This window comes from Leptonychotes weddellii, chromosome 15 (assembly GCF_054177405.1).
Source record: "Leptonychotes weddellii isolate Sample4059 chromosome 15, ASM5417740v2, whole genome shotgun sequence".
In the NCBI taxonomy this organism is placed as follows: domain Eukaryota; kingdom Metazoa; phylum Chordata; class Mammalia; order Carnivora; family Phocidae; genus Leptonychotes; species Leptonychotes weddellii.
In genome coordinates this window covers 22471392-22487212 of record NC_138383.1, presented here as the reverse complement: position 1 = coordinate 22487212, position 15821 = coordinate 22471392, and the positions used below count along the sequence as shown (strand labels likewise).

General features: G+C 56.9%; 1 protein-coding gene across 1 annotated transcript; it reads right to left on the bottom strand.

Moving 5' to 3' along the window:
• Positions 1 to 8786: 8786 nt before the first annotated feature.
• On the bottom strand, positions 8787 to 14539 carry DLX4 (distal-less homeobox 4). The gene is made up of 3 exons (XM_081804158.1): positions 13759 to 14539; positions 10096 to 10292; positions 8787 to 9678 (listed from the first exon to the last, which is right to left on the bottom strand). Exons 1-3 carry the CDS (start codon positions 14012 to 14014, stop codon positions 9436 to 9438), a joined length of 696 nt encoding a protein of 231 aa, XP_081660284.1. The 5' UTR covers positions 14015 to 14539; the 3' UTR covers positions 8787 to 9435.
• Positions 14540 to 15821: the final 1282 nt, after the last annotated feature.

Below are 15821 nucleotides of genomic sequence, written 5' to 3'. Positions count from 1 at the left end.
GCTCAAGAATCACCCATGGGGGAGGTGGGGGGAAAGAGACATACCCTTGGCTAAGGGAGGGTAGGGAGGAAGCTGAGGAAAACAAGAGGCCAGAGGGAGTAGGAGGCTGGCTGGTAAGGAAGGAAAGCAAGAGAAAATTGCTTCCAAGCACAGACTCAGATCCTCCCAAGATCTGGGCAAGGAAGATGCTGAGTACCTCCTGTGCACCAACCATTTGCCGGGAGTTTTCACGGGCATTGTCTCATTTGATCTTCTCAACTGCATGGAAAAGTTAGTGTACTTTTTATTCCGTTTCACAGTGAGATCACTGAGGCTCAGAGAGGTTGAGGAGCTTCCCCTAAAGTCTCCCAGTGAACTTGAAACAGAGTCCAGCCTTCTGAATCCCTGGTCTGTGGGCTTCTTACCACCCCGTGGCCTCCAAGAGTGAAATGGAGAGAAGGAGTGTGGGGGGCCAGGCTTGACCTTTCCCCTTGTTCTCAGACTTGCCCTGTGACCCTAAAGACAGCAGGATTGTCATTCCATAAACTAGGACACACACATCCAAACAGGCACATGTATGCACACTCCTGAGCTCAAACCCTGGTCTGGACACTTACTAGCTGTGTAACTTCAGGTAAGTCACTGAGCCTCCCTTTCCATCATCTATAAAATGGAGCTAATCACACCTATCTTGCAGGGCTGCTGAGGAAATGAGATAATACATATAAAAGGCTTAGCACGTAGCTTGGCACCATGTTGGGAGCTCAACAAACTATACTATTAGTTTTCAATGGAACCAGCCTGTGTGCAGGTAAGACCCTCCTCAGTTGGCCTAGAGAGTTCTAGACACCCTCAGTGGGCCCAAAGCCGACCCGTTCCTTCTCTGAGTGGGACAGAGCTCTCATACTGAGAAATTGCTTTCTCGATTCCTATCTAAGTCGGCCATGCTTCAGATGTAATGGAAGGATGGCCACCAAGGACAGAGCCATGGGCTGGGCCGAGTGCCAACAGAAGGGAAAAGGGCAGGGGTTAATACTTTTCAGTTACTAATCAGCTAAAGAGCTGCTCTCCCCACCTATATACTTACAGTACTGTATTATTTTGTATTTACATTGTAACAGGAATATTTTCCCTTATTTATTGCTAGAGAACAGCTACTGATGTCTTATATATATCTTGAATCCAGCCACTATACCAAAATGTTCTTAATTCTGCTTTTTTCCCCCTAGAATCTCTCGAGTTTTCTAGGTATACAATCAAATATCAGTAAAAAGGAATTATTTTACCTGTGCTTCTTAGCTTAGTGGAAGGAATTCTGGGATTATAGGAAGAGTAACTTTTCATGAATGCAGAAGTCAGCGGCCTCACGTGCCTCTGCATTAGCTCTGAGCCAAGCAGCTGCTGGATGGTCTCACCTCTTTAGGTACCTCCTCACCTGGGGTTCCTAGAGGGCTGGGAACTGGGGTTCTGGGGTTCCTAGAAGCATAACCAGACATCCTTACCCTGCCAGCCACCTGCACAACTTCCTTCCCTCTTCTCAAAGCAGCTTTGAAATGCAGCCCACCACCCATGTTGCTGGGTTTCTGGGGAAGACAACTAGACTAGGGTTCTGCTCACAGGTGGAGATCAACAGAGGAACAGGGGTGCTTGGGCAAGATCTCTTCTGGACAGAGAAGGTTTTTCTGGTCAGAGATAGTGATGATAATTAATCCTTGCTGAATCCTTACTCTATTATAGTACCTTTTGTGGGGTACTTGTGGGGTGTAGTCTGCACCACAACTCTGTGAAGACCATGCTATCATTATCTTAAATTTCCAGTTGAAGAAGGTGAGGTACAGAGAGGTTAGGAAACTTGCCCAAGGTCACAGAGTTGGATTTGAACTCAGGCCTTGGTTCTTTATTATTTTGTGTTCCTGGAGATGGAACTGTCCTCTTCACCATTGCATGGCAAGCTGGTGACTCAGAGGAGAATCTAGGTGGGTGGGGGAAGAGGGACGATTTTGGCACCAAATTAGTATGGCCAAGGTGAAAACATAAGTTACCATATCCCCTGGCATGCTTGGTATATTTCACAACATACCAAGGAGACACTCTCCCCGTCTCCATGACCTTCTGAGATAGTTTGATCATTATCCCCACTGCATCAGTGAGGAAATGAAGACCCAGGAAGGTAAAGTGACTGGCCCAAAGCCTTTGAGCTATATGTCTGCATTCCAGAGACTTCATGAAGTCTCCCCAGAGGAGACAAATTCTATTCTTCAAGGAGCCAGGAGGAATAAGTCTTATTGCGCAGATGGGGCTGCCAAGGGGCTGGGAGTGGGAGGGATCCGAAGTCAGGGATGAGTCCCAAGGCAGATTCAGGCTTTGGAAAGGGAGGTAGGAGGACTTGAGGAGGTCACAAGGAATGGAAGAAGCCTGCATTGGTGGATCCAGCTGATCCCCCTGGGCTTGGGGAATGTGACAGGAGCCCAGCAGAGGCATGTCAGGAGGCTCCTGCAGTCTGGCTTCCCCCAGGATCTGTTGGAGCAAAGAATTCCCGGTGGCTCCGGGGCTGGGAGGAGGAGTTTGCAACAGGCCCCAGCTTGCAGAGACCGAGAAAGCAAGTGCTGGGTCCAGCCCTAGGGGAGTGGCCTAGTGGCGCTGTAGCCAGCATGGTGGGCAGTGGGAGGGGTGGGACCTGCGCAAGAGTCACGTGCCCTCATCTACACTCAGCCCTCGGCCCACCACCCAAAAGAGAATGTGCGCACCAGGGTTGGGAGAGGCGCGGTCAGGCAGAGGAAGGAACCACGGAGTGGGGGAGCCCCCAGTCTGAGAGCGGAGGCCCTGTTCTCTGGCAACCCAGGCTGAGGGCGGCAGTACGAGTCCTGAAGGATGAGGCAAAACAGGACGGAGAAGGTGATCGTGGGAGTGGGCTTCTCAGCTGAGGGGATTCCTGAGCATAGGGGGAAAGAATGATGCCCCCCAGGGAACCTCATGATCTCAGTTGGATAATTTGATGCCCTGCTCCCAGCCTCATGATTCAGCCTGTATGTTCTTCATTAGCTTGAAGTGGAGAGGATAAGAGAGTGGGGGCCGCAGACCAGAGGGGAATTCCTCATGCTGGCCAAAGGGTCTTTCTTCCATCTGACCCCAAATTCAGTTGAACTCTAAAGGGGATGGTTCAGACGAAGCTGAGAGGAATATATTCCACATATATTCCATAGAGAGTGGCACCCTCCCCTGGAAATGAAGTAATCTCTCCATTTTTGGGCCAGAGAAGCTGAAGGCCTGGCACTGTGAGGCGTTGAATCAGAATCCTTGATGTTTGGAGGAAGCTTGGGGCCAACTCCTTTCCCTTCCTGGGCTGGCCAGACATGTCCCCCAGGATGCCAATGGGGCTGAGTACCTTAGAGTCATCAAGCTATGGGGTTGGAAAGAGCTGCTGAATACATCTATTCTGATGAGGGAAGCAAAGCCCTGTACTCAGGAGCGTCCAGTCTGATGGGAGACAGGCTCTGCCTTACAAAGCTCCAGACTGGGGGCGCCTGGGTGGCTCAGTCGTTAAGCGTCTGCCTTTCGGCTCAGGTCATGATCCCAGGGTCCTGGGATCGAGCCCCACATCGGGCTCCCTGCTCGGCGGGAAGCCTGCTTCTCCCTCTCCCACTCCCCCTGCTTGTGTTCCCTCTCTCGCTGTGTCTCTGTCAAATAAATTTTAAAAAATCTTAAAAAAAAAACAAAACTCAATAAGAAAACACACAACCCAATATTTTAAATGGGTGAAAGGTTTGAATAGACACTTCAACAAGGAGATTTACACATGGTAAACAAGCATACAGGAAGATGCTCATTATCAGTCATTAGGGAAATGCAACTTAAAACTACAATGAGAGGGGCACCCGGGTGGCTCAGGCGTTAAGCGCCTGCCCTCAGCTCAGGTCATGATCCCAGGGTCCTGGGATCGAGCCCCGCATCGGGCTCCCTGCTTGGCGGGAAGCCTGCTTCTCCCTCTCCCACTCCCCCTGCTTGTGTTACTGCTCTCGCTGTGTCTCTCTCTGTCCAAAAAATAAATAAAATCTTTAAAAACAAAAAACAAAGCTCCAGACTCAAGTGGAAAGACACATTTAAACCGCTACACACACACACACACACACACACACACACACACACACACACGAGGATTTGGCAAGAGACAGGATCTGAGCTTCAGAGAGGGTATGTAACTTGCCCAAGGTCACAGCAAGTATTAGTAGAGCACAGATCCCCTTCCTCCCTCCTTGCTGCTGGAATTGCCCTCAGGGCTGGGAAGCAGTGGGGGATCCATGGGGATCTCAGAGAGGACCGTGTTTGGGTTCCTGTGCCTTGGCTGGACCCGACGGCCTTGTCTGGGTGCCATGGGCTGTGGCAGGAAGGGCTAGCACAGATGCTCTTGCTGGTAGAGCTCAGAGAAAGAAGGAGGCAAGGCTTCAGGGAACAAAGAAAATAAAGTCATAATAAAATTACTGGGTTTCTGTGGCCATTCAGTCTCCCTCCCTCCCCAGCTGCTCACCAGGGAAATACTCCCTGAAAATAGGAGACAGAGCTAGGACAAAGGGCCAGAGTGAGAGGAGGTGGGAGAAGAGAGAGAGAGAGAGCACGAGAGCGAGCGAGAGCGAGCGAGAGAGAGAGAGAGAGAGAGAGAGAGAGAGAGAGAGAGAGCCGTCCGCACTCCGCACACACAAGCCCCAGGGAAGCTGGTCTGTGTGTTCCTGGGTATGTTTCTCTCTGCTTCTGTGTATGTTTAAGTCCCCGTGCCTCCTCCTGGCTCATCCCCGTGTGTTGTCCTTCTCTCCGTGAATGCACAACCCGTGAGTGTGCGTGTCCGTGTACCATCATGGTGGGGCTTCGTGCGCAGGCTCTCACGTGCCAGTGTGTGGCTCTGACAACCTCGTGTGTGTCGCTGCGTGTCTGCCTGCCCGTGTGTGCACCTTCTCCAGTGGAAATGTTTGTGCACTTGGGGGAGTCCCTGCGCCTGGGTCCCCGCATCTGCTCGGCTCTGTGCCTTGTCTGGGGCTGTTGTGTTTTGAGGATGGGGGTGGAAAGGTCTTTAATTCCCCCTTCTGAACCCATCTGAGCTGGCCAGGAAAGGAGGAGAGGCGGCCACTTTTCCCTCTCTAGGCTAGTCGTCACCCTGGGGCTCAGTGGCTCCCCCAGGGTCCGACAGCCGGGCTCCTCAGAGAAGGGGTGGGGCAAGGGCTGGCTAGAGAGAAACCAGAACTGGAGGCCCTCCTCTTCACCCCTCCTTGGGATGGGAGAAACAAGAAGGGAGGCATGAAAGAGAAATACTTTGGGGGTCAGAGAATCTTTCTTTTCCACCATAGCTGCAAAAATACTACTCACCTCCTAGAAGAGGGGCTCCCAGGTAACCGGGGACCTTAGTCCCTTGAAAACTAGCTGTGGGCAGGGTTCAGAGGAGTCTTTGCGGAGGCCTGAAGCCACCCTCACCCCTCTGTCTCAGCTCCCCACTCCTCCCTTTTACCTCTAGTCCCCCCATCCCACCCCCTCTGAGGCCACAGGAGTCCTGGCCAGGAAAGGGTTATCCAGGTGAATGGGGGTGGGAAACACCTGTGGGATGCTTTTCTAAAGGAAGAGGCTTCAGTGGTCCTGAGGACAGAGAGCTGAGAGGATATTTGCGCCTCCCCCCGCCTCCCCCCCCCCCCACGCCACAAGAATGGAAAGAATTGAGTTGAGACTCCAGCAGAACTAGCAAGGCTTAATGGGGGAGGAGGGAGAATGGGTGCATCATCACCTCCTTGGAAGCAAGAAATCAGTGTAGCCTTCTCTCTGGCCTTTCCCCTCTCTACCCACATCCCTTACACTTTCTGCGGAAGTCCTGCATCTCCAAGACCCCGTCTACACAGGCCTCCGCTACCCGGATAACATTCCATTGACTCTGGATCCCATCCCAGAGGCAAGTTCAGGCATCCAAACTCCGATGAGGTTTGGAGCTGAGTAATCAGCTGCTAGCGCTAAGCAGACATTTTGTCCGGGGGACAGCCAGCTCCCCACTGCCACCTTGCACAGCAGATTTGGGGATGGGGGAGGGTGGGTCTGTCACTCCGTGTCTTCCCAGCCCCCTCCCACCACTGCCTTCTCCCACTTCCCACCTGCAAGTAATTTGGCCAATGGGAGGGCAGTTAAGATTGCAGTGTGGAATCCCTCTAGATCTGTGTGCATTTGGTGGGGAGGGGCTACCTCCTCCCGCCCCCCCCCAGACCCCGTGCACCCTTTTCCTCTTCATGGCAGCAAATTACTTGTAATTATCTCACATTGAAAACCTTCAGGAGCTGCTCCCAAAATTGCTTTAATTGAATTAATTGAATCTCATTTTGTTGGGGGAGAGAATGGGGGGCCTGTCTTAAAATAGCATATGGGGAGAGGGGAGGGAAGCCCCAAGTCAGCTTTTCCCCATGGCTGAGACCCTTGTAGGTGAGAGAGTGTGCCCTGGCCTCCTTCCCATTCTCCAGTCTCAGCTGATTTTAGATGCCCTTCTGCATTTAGGACCTCTCCTGTGCCCTGCTTTCAAATGGTGGGGACAAGGAATGCGCGTAGGTCTCCAGCCTCCAGCCCCATTCCTCCTCCCTACCCTCGGGAGGCAGAGAGTCGAGACGTGAATGGATGGTGGTGGCAGTATGCACTCCCCCTGGCCCCGACCCCTTCTCCCCGATAATCACCCAGCAGCCAAATGCCATTTGTGAAGCGAGTCCTATGTTCCAGGCACCGTGTCAAGCACGTTACAAGCACTATCCCACTTCGTGATCACAGCGACACTGTGAAGCAGGTCCTATTAGCATTCCCATCTTGGGGGCGGGTGGGAGGAAAACCAGGCTCACAGAGAGGTTAAGTAACTCGCCAAAAGTCACAACAGCAGAGCTGGATGCTTTGTAGGCCCAAACTGCCATTCTTAACCATTCGATTTTGTCCCCGCTCCATTATTGACCTGATTTTCCCAGAGGGGAATCTTCGTGGGGAACCCCAGGGTTCCCCTTCTACAGCTCAGATGGCTTGAGAGAGGTGATGGGGCACATCCCCCCCACCCCGGGGTTTCAAGTCCATCCTCACCCAGGAGCCCAGGGAGGTTGGACCAACTCCCAAGTGGAACGGACTCTGGTTTCCCCTGGAAAGGTCGGGTGGATGGGGGCAGGGAAGGGGTTGGAGCTGGTCTCTGGCTGGGAGAGTAATTATACTCCTTCTGCTACTTAACTTTACAACCTGGGCTGTTGTTTTAACGATGCGACTCGTGTTGGGCTGTCCAATTAATCTCGCCTTTGGAGGCTTTCCGAGATGGGGCGGTAGATCTTATCTTGGGTCTGTGGAAAGAGGAGTGCAACCTGCAGTGGGAGGAACAGCCTCCCTGAGGGCCTGTGGCCTCCACGAAGCCCCAGGGGAGGGACCTGGGGCTGGGCCCTGAGAGCCTATGGAGCTGCGGGCTAGGGGCAGGGGAAGGCCCAGAGGAAGAGGGGGTGTTTTTGCCCTTGGCACCATCACTCCTCACTGCTCTGATCTTGGCTTTGGCCCACTCCATGCCTCTTGCCATCCCCAGGATAACCCTCCAGGTGTGTTGTGGCGAGTGGGGGTGGCCGCTGACCCAGAAGGGGCCTAGGAGGGGCTGACGGCAGGCCTCCTGGGGTGGGGGTTCCACTGACTTTGTACCCCTTCTACTCTACAGAGACCCCAATGTGGGCCTGTCTCGGGCCAGGGGGATTGGCGCGAAGTGTCTGCTTGGGCTTTTCCAACTAAGGCAGCCCCCCGGTTCGCAGTGCTTGGGAACAGGTTTAGGCAGTGACTGGGAAGATGACTCGGGAAGTTTTTGCCTGGAATTGAAGGCCCCTCCCCCGATCCCTTGGGCCAAAGCTGGGCTGGATTCCCTGAATAGTTCACAGCCCTGTTCCTGGGCCTAGTTCTAGAACTAGTTCCTAGTTCTTCTATCGTGGCCCTTGCCACACAAGGGGCTGGTCATCCGGCTGGCTCCCCCATGTGCCCCAGTCACCCGGTGTCTCCGGGATCTAACACGGAGCAGAGGCTTCACACATGTTTGTTGGATGGAGGAGAAGTCCAGCTCCTTCTGGGATGTTCTTCTCCTCCCCCTTCCCTTGCTGGGCTGGGGCCTCTCCCGCCCAAGGAGCACACTGGGAGGACTGGACTGGCTCAGGGGGCATGTCGTCTTTCCAAGTGAGCGGGACTGGAAGATGGAGCCCCAGGGGGACTCCTGTCCCTGGCTCCCTCCAGAACTGGGCCAGCACAGAATTTGCAGGTGACCACTTAGACTTTGGTCCTTTGCAGTATTGGCATCTTCCAGTTTTACACTGGAGTGTATGAAAATGGTCATTAGAACATTCCAGAGCTACAACCGCGGAGCTAGTTAGTTGTAGAGGCAAAACTTGTATCCTGTCCTCTAGCTCAGTGCTGGAAGTGTCTAATGGGAGACGAGAGAGAGAGAGAGAGAGAGAGAGAGAGAGATGAGCAACAAACCCCCACCCCTAGAAGTCAGGAAACAAACAGACTCACAGCCAGGGCCCAGGTTTTTGTACAGATTTAATCTCCAAAAGCTCCTGGTGTGGATTATAAATAGGAGCAGTTCCTTTGGACAGAGACAGCTGTGAGGAGCTGAACTGTCAGCCCACCCTCCCTATTTGGGGGTGTCTTTACTTACACTCATCCAGAGAGTCTGTCTGCCCTCCCATTCTCCCCAGACTGTTACCCTACAGGCTCCCAAGAGGGTGTGCATGTGGAGTTATTAGGTACTAAGGGTGGGAAAGGAGGGGATAGGCTCTTAATAAATACCCGTTGAATTACAAGGATAATTGGATGTGTTATCTACCATAACTGAATAGACATGGGAAGAAGAAGGCTTTTTTAGGAGAAGAGCATGAGTTACCCACAGGTCCACAAACTCCACATTTTCGGCATCTTTTCCACTCACAAGATGGTGAGGAGGTGTATCAGTCATGGGGATAATGGGCCAACCACCAGGGAAAATCGGTGAGGGGGGACCCGATGGTCCTCATCGTGAAGACAGAGGATGCCCACTTCACTTCTGCTTTTGCTCGTAACAGGGTTGGGTGAGGCCCAAGGCACACAGAGAGGAAAAAATACTCAAGTGTTTCTTTGTTTTGCCTCCAGGCCGTGGTAGACTGCAGTCCAGGGAAGGGGTGGGAAGTCAGCCGATAACTCTCCCTCCAGAGCCCCTGATCAGCTGGAGGGAACGGGTCCAGTCCACGGTCATGGTGGGGCCGGTGGTTAAGACCAAAGTCCTGATTAGGCAGTTTGGGTTACAGGGCAAGGGAGAGAGGACTCCACCTCATCCTTGTTCTCCTCTAACTTCTTGTCCACTTGACAAAATCCATCTGGAGCTGGTTTCCTCTGGGACCAGAAGGGGTGCAGGTGGGCTGGGTCCTGGGCTTTGTGGAGGACAGGGTCCTGACCCACCCTTCCCGGGACTCACATCATCTGAGATGGAGCCAGGACATCTGGGGAGTGATGCTGATACCAGGCTCCAAAGCTGTTGCCATAGCCACCGGTGGGCAGGGCCCCTGCCTTGGGCAGATCCCAGAGGGATGGAAGGGGCGGGGAGCAGGGAGATAAGGAGGGGGCTCTCCCAGGCAAGTCCCCTTCCTGTACTCCAGAGTTCTGCTTCAGGAGCTTCTTGTATTTGGAGCGTTTGTTCTGAAACCAGATCTTTACCTTTGGAGAGAAGAAGGGAAAGAAGGGAAGATGAGGAGGAGTATGTGTGCGGGAGGCGGTGAGCCAGGGAAAGGGACTCAACAGCGGTGCGTGCAGTCCTGGGAGCAGAGCAGAGGTTGGGGACATACTGCAGTCCTCCAGAGTCCCTGAAGTTGCTGGGGGTCCCGCCCCTGAGCTAGTATCCAGTTTGCCAGGTCTGGATGCCCTCGTCCTCTACCTGCATCTGCCTCCCTCACCCCAACACACCTTTTAACACATTCCCCCAACACCTAACTGAGGGCCGGCTCTTCACACGCCCTGGAGAACTGCGACAACAGGGCTAGGGGACTCCTGGGGCACCCCCCTGGGGAAGGGGGTGAGTTCCCAGAGAACACATCTGGGGAAGGCTAGCTGCAGGAAGGACGGGACGGGCCTCACCTGGGTCTGGGTGAGGCCGAGCTGCGCGGCCAGCTGGGCCCTCTCGGGCAGCGCCAGGTACTGTGTGTGCTGGAAACGCTGGTTCAGGTGCTGCAGTTGCAGACTCGAGTAGATGGTCCTCGGCTTGCGGAGCTTCTTGGTCGGGGCCTGCGGGCGCTGCTCCGAGGACTCCGGGGACAGCGGCGGCTTCTCCGAGTCTGGGGGGCAAACACAAGGCGGTGTGTGCGGGAAGGTGAGAGGGTCGGGCGGCCGCTTCAGGGGCTCATTTGCATCTCGTTTGCATGCAGGCCTCGGACGGGCCAATAGCGCAGGTGTCTACCTCCGCTCCACGCCCCCTTCCGACCCCACGCCCCCTGTGCGCCAGGTGGAACCAGAAACGGTTCTTGCCCTCAGGGAGCTCCCACTCTTACGGGTCCTGTGACCCTAGGAAGGGAGCGCCACGGGCCGGAGCGAGGGTACAGGTGGCGCCAGGGGCGGGAGGTCAGAGTTCAGGCGGGTGCGGAGGCGCCATTTTGGGGTGGGGCGGGGCCGAAAGGCTCGGTCGAGGGCTGGGCTGAGGCCTAGAGCGGACGGGGGCAGGGCATTCCAGGCGGAGGGAACTCCAGAGCAATGCTCAGAGGCCCCAGACAGTGTTTGCGTGGCAGCCTCCCCGCTGCCAGAGGAGGGGTGGGTCAGAGGGGCCCAGCCAAGCGGGCCTTGAAGGCCAGGATGCGCACCCGCCTCTCCCCAGCATCAGAGTATGGAAAGGGCCCCCAGGGTTTGCCATCCCCTATTGCAAGTCACAGCCCCTCTCCTGGGGCGCACCCTGCAGGAAAGGTGACCGGCTCTCCCCTCCCCCATGGCCGGCTGGCTGGGGCAGACGGTTTTCGGGGACCTAGAAGCCCGGTGGGATTGAGGCGGCCCCCTCCTGCGCCCCGCCACAATCACAGAAGGGTTCACGGCCCGCGGGGAAGGTGGCCCGGGTTCGGAAAGCACGCAGCGCCCGGCAGCGCAGGCGCTCGGGGCCGCTCCAGGATCGCGCCGCCATGCTGCCCCACGAGGTCTGGTCACCTCCTGCCCCCAGGCCCAGCCACTCTAGGAGTCTCGGCGGGGTAACAGTGGCCCTCGAATGCCGGGGGTGCGGGGCGAGGGGTCCTCTTCTTTCCGTCTGAGCAGCCCCAACCTGCGCCAATCTGTGGGGACACCCCGGGACCATTCCATTCGGGTGATAGGGCTGGGAGGACCAAGTGGCCGAAATGCCCCCGGGCTTAGGGCCACGTTTGCAGCTTTCCACGCGGGTCTGCCGGGCCGTCCCAGCCGAGAGAGCTTCGTGGCCCGGGTGCCCAGACGCAGCTGGTGTCCGCCCGTGTCCCGGACCCTCACCGCGCTCCTCCCTCCGGCCGTGCTCCCGCAGATGTGTGATTCCCCGCGCTGGGCCGGCCGCGGTGACCGGTTGCCTTCACCTCCCCCGCATCCCTACCCGGTGGCCCCGGGCGCTGCGGGCTTCTCAGATCCACCCTCCTCGACCCCCGCCTCGGCCAATTCCCAGAAAAACCGTTCGGTTTCCGCTCCCGCCCGCGCCTGTCCGGCCTCCCCTGCTTCGACCCTACCGCTCGCAGCCCCAGGCCGGCCACCGAGGGACCGACCCCCCGCGCCTCTCTGGCTTCGGGGAGCGCGCGGCTCAGGCGGGGACGCAGCGCCTGGGAGGCAGCGCGGGCTACTGAACTCCCCCAGCCCTCGGCGCCCTAGCTCTCCCGGGGGCGCCCCTTCAAGTTCCTTCCCCGACAGCTGCCTTTCCCCACACCCGCTGCGGCAAGTCGCGACTGGATCTGCCCCGGTCGGGATCATGGAGCCCAAAGGCCTCCCTCGAGGCGCGGGCGCCGCACCCGTCCGCTCCGCGGGGTGGTGTGCAGCTCGCTTGGAGCCAAACCTCTCCCTGAAGCAGGGGTGGACATGGGGTGGGGGCAAAAGGAGGATTCAAGCCCTCTCTTGCACCCCAGTCATTCAATCTAGAATGGGCAAAGCCACCAGTTTCGGGAGAAAAATGCTACCATCTAGACTAAGCATGTGTATGGTTTTCGTTGGATCCGGGGAAATTCTGTAAAGAAAGGGAGCTCTCCACTCTCTCGTCGTTAGACCAAGCAGAGGGAAGGCTAAGAGTGTGTAGGACAGGAAGGAAAATACTAACCCTATAAACAATTCTCTGAAGGACAAGGCTATCTTATTCCCACCCCCACTACACACACATACACACAAATGTGCCGTGTACTAAAGGGAAGAGTCCAAGGGATTCTTTTGTAGAAACTAGATCATTTGTATAAAAAAAAAAAAACCCCAAACCAAACAAACACACAAACCTCCTCTCCCGACTGCTCCTCCTCTAACAAGGACAGACCCAGCAGCCTGGGAGAGGCAGCCCAGTTCTGGCACAGAAGGAGGTTAATTTGGGGGGCTCTGAGGAGATTCCCTAAAATCCTCTTTTCTGGCCTCATGCAGTGAGAGTCAATTTGCAAGGGCCAAGTGCCTGGAAAACAGGCACACACACCCTTTCTTTAGGCCTCAGTTTGCCCATCTGTACACCAAGGAGGTTGAGCTCCCAAGTCTTTAGGGTCACTTCTGGCTTGGATGATTTCTGAGCTCCTGTGTTGGAGTAAGGGAGAGAGATGTCTTGGTCCAGGCCGACTCCAGCAAAGCCACCCAGTGGATGTGCAGCCTTGGAAGAGACTGAGCTAAAGACAATTGTGGGGGCAATTAGGTGGGAGCAGGGAGGGCAGGGGACCTGAACTCTAATCTGGAGCTAGTACAGGTGGGTATGTATAGTGTGTTACAAGCGTTCTGCCCGTACCAGGCACAGGACCAGGAAGACAGGCTAGCTCCTTGGCCTCTTTGAGGCCTTCCAGTAAGCACTTTCTCAGGCGCTCCAAGTTGCTCCAGACAACGGGAACTGGGGCCTACCTAACGCATCCCCCACAAAGGCAAGGGGTGGAGATGCTCCAGACAGCCTGCTCCTTCAGCAGGAAGGCCGAGGGAACCAGGATCTACAACTAGACACTGCCGGACCCACCTGTGGCTACTTTCTTAGAACAAGGAGTGGCGGGGTCCTGGCCCCAGATTCTGCCAGGCCAGCTTCCAGTCTCCGTCAGGCACATTCAGGCGCCGGCCAAGGGAGAGGGGGAGGGGCCCCGAATCAGCCCCCACTTCCACTGCCCTCCAGCTGTGACCTGACTTCCATTTGTCTGGCTTTGGCTTGAGCCCCACTTTCTGAGACAAGACAAACGGGGAGAGGCGACTTGGGGAAGGGAAGGAGTGCACGACGGAAAGAATACTGGGGCAGGGGCTAGGCACCCACACCCACATCTGGATTGTTTCAGTTTTCCGTTACACGTAGGTACACACAACCCGGCTGCTCCAGGGGGTTGGGTAGGGAGCCCTGCCGCCGGGCTTCACACAACTGCAAATCGAAACCAGGTCGTTCTTGAAAGGAGACCTAGATCAACTCGCCCCCGCCCCTCCCCCCCCCCCGTCTCCCGCCCCATCCCTTCGCCCTCCCCCCACCCCCAGATCCCGTGGAATCTGAGTAAGGTTTGAATCCCGCTAGCTGCGCCCAACCAGGCGAGGGCGAAGTTTAGGGACGCACAGGATCAGGACCCCAGAGGTGGGAAGAGCCGCGGTGGCCGGACTTACCTGCCTTCGGGTCCTGCTGAGAGGGCGCCGCCGGTTGCTGGCAGGACAGGTAGGAGTCTCCCGGGGTCGTCGGCGCAGTGTAGGAGTAGGACAGGAGGTGGCCATAAGGCCCAGAGTAGGGCAAATCGGGGGCGACTGCGGTTGCGGGGGACAGACCAAGCGGGTAGGTAGCCACTACCGATGGGACAGGGGCGATGTCCGGGAAGATGGCTTTGGAGGCGTCCCGGCCAGGGAGGGGGTAGGGCAAAGAGGTCATTGCGGCCGGGCCCGGGGCCGAAGGGCCTAGGCCATGGCCCGGCACGTAGTCCGCTCCCTCCGCCAACTCTCTTTTTTCCGAGCCTCGGGCGTTGGGACCGGATGAGCCCCCCAGCCAGCTTCCCGCACACTTAAGATTCCCCGGAAAGTGTCTCTCTGCGCCTCTTCCAGCGGAGAGCGCGCGCCTGGGAAAGGGGTTCCGAAGGGGTACCCCCCATGGCTTTTCCCCTCCCCCCTAAATCCATGGGGCCCCCCCTCGTCTGGCTCTTGGGTTCGGTTCCCGGGACCCGACGGGGGCACCGCCCACTTAGACGCCGCGGATTGGCTGCTGCACGCGGTGACCTCACGGAGGCTGGAGCCGGCGCCCGCCCCCCGGGGCAGCCCGCCGTAGGGAACTTCAGAACCGCGAGAGCAGAGGGGCGGTGCGCACGCTCCAGGCCCAGCCACCTCGGGGGCTTCTCCGAGAGGGCTGCTGGGGTGTCGTGGGATTGGGCAGTCTGGGAACCGCGGTCTCAGTGGCAGAAACGCGAGGGAGCTGGCGGGGCCGGGACGGCCCAGGGCGAAGGGAGCAGGGCCGAGGCGGAGGCGCGGCGGCTGCGGAGGCTCCGGGCACCGCCTGTCGCGTTCTCCAGCTCTCGGGGATCCGCACCGCCGTTCTGATCCCGCCGCCACCGACCCGCAGGGGATTCGAGACCAGACCGCCAGCGCCGGCCGCTTATTCAGCTCGTCGGAATGCGCCGCTGCCGAGCGCCGGCAGTTTGTTGGTAAACAGACGCCGAGTCGGGGGAGGTGCCGCCCCACGGCCAGCCTGTCCCGCACGCGAGCGGCACACACGCCCCCGCGGGGCGCCCTGGGCCTGACACGCCGCGACCGCCGCGACCGCGCCTCACCGCACCCCCACCCCCGTCCCGGCTTCCGCTTCCGGCAGGGGCCCAGGTGCGCGGGCGACACCGAGGCTCCCGCCGGCCCCCGAGGCCCCTGGAGGGATCCGCCGTCCTGGCTTTGCCCGTGCGGCAGCCCGCCTTTCCGGGCGCCCTGGGAGGCTGAAGTCTTGCACGAACCGGGACAAAACCCGCCGAGTAGGAGGCGAGTCCTGTTCGATGACTAGCGCGAGGGCGCAGGAAACACGGCGGGCCTGTCTTGGTGGCCACGTTTTCCAGTCTGTGCAGGACCTGCCTCTGAACTTCGGTACCCGAGACCTTGACAGGCAGGTGTCCACGTATACGAGTTATCTATGGCCACAGGTAGACAACTACACGCAGGCTCCATTCAGATACAACAGAGATACAAACGCAGGTGTCTACGCTGATGTTCACATTAGCATCCCTCCATGAACTGAGAGATCCATTAATGGATCTGCAAATACGGAGTGTAGGCTCTGATGTAAAGCACATCTATATGCCCAAAGATAAATAGCACTATCCCTGAAAAAAGCACGATACTTGTCTCTTACACAGACCCGCAACTATAACAAGTCAAACTGCCATTGTACACACTCAAAAATGCAGGAAATCCAAGCATATAAGCATTTAGGCGAGTGTATCCAACCTCTGAGTGATAACTGTCCACACACATCTAAGTTGTTTCATGTTAGTGGGAGAGACAGTCACAACCCCAAACCCACCAGTCCCCACAGATTCCCCAGCATACCCACCTATACACCTTTTCTCCCTTGAGTATGCAATTTATTTTTATTTTTTTATTTTATTTATTTGACAGAGAGAGACACAGCGAGAGAGGGAACACAAGCAGGGGGGAGTGGGAGAGGGAGAAGCAGGCCTCCCGCAGAGCAGGGAGCCCCGACGTGG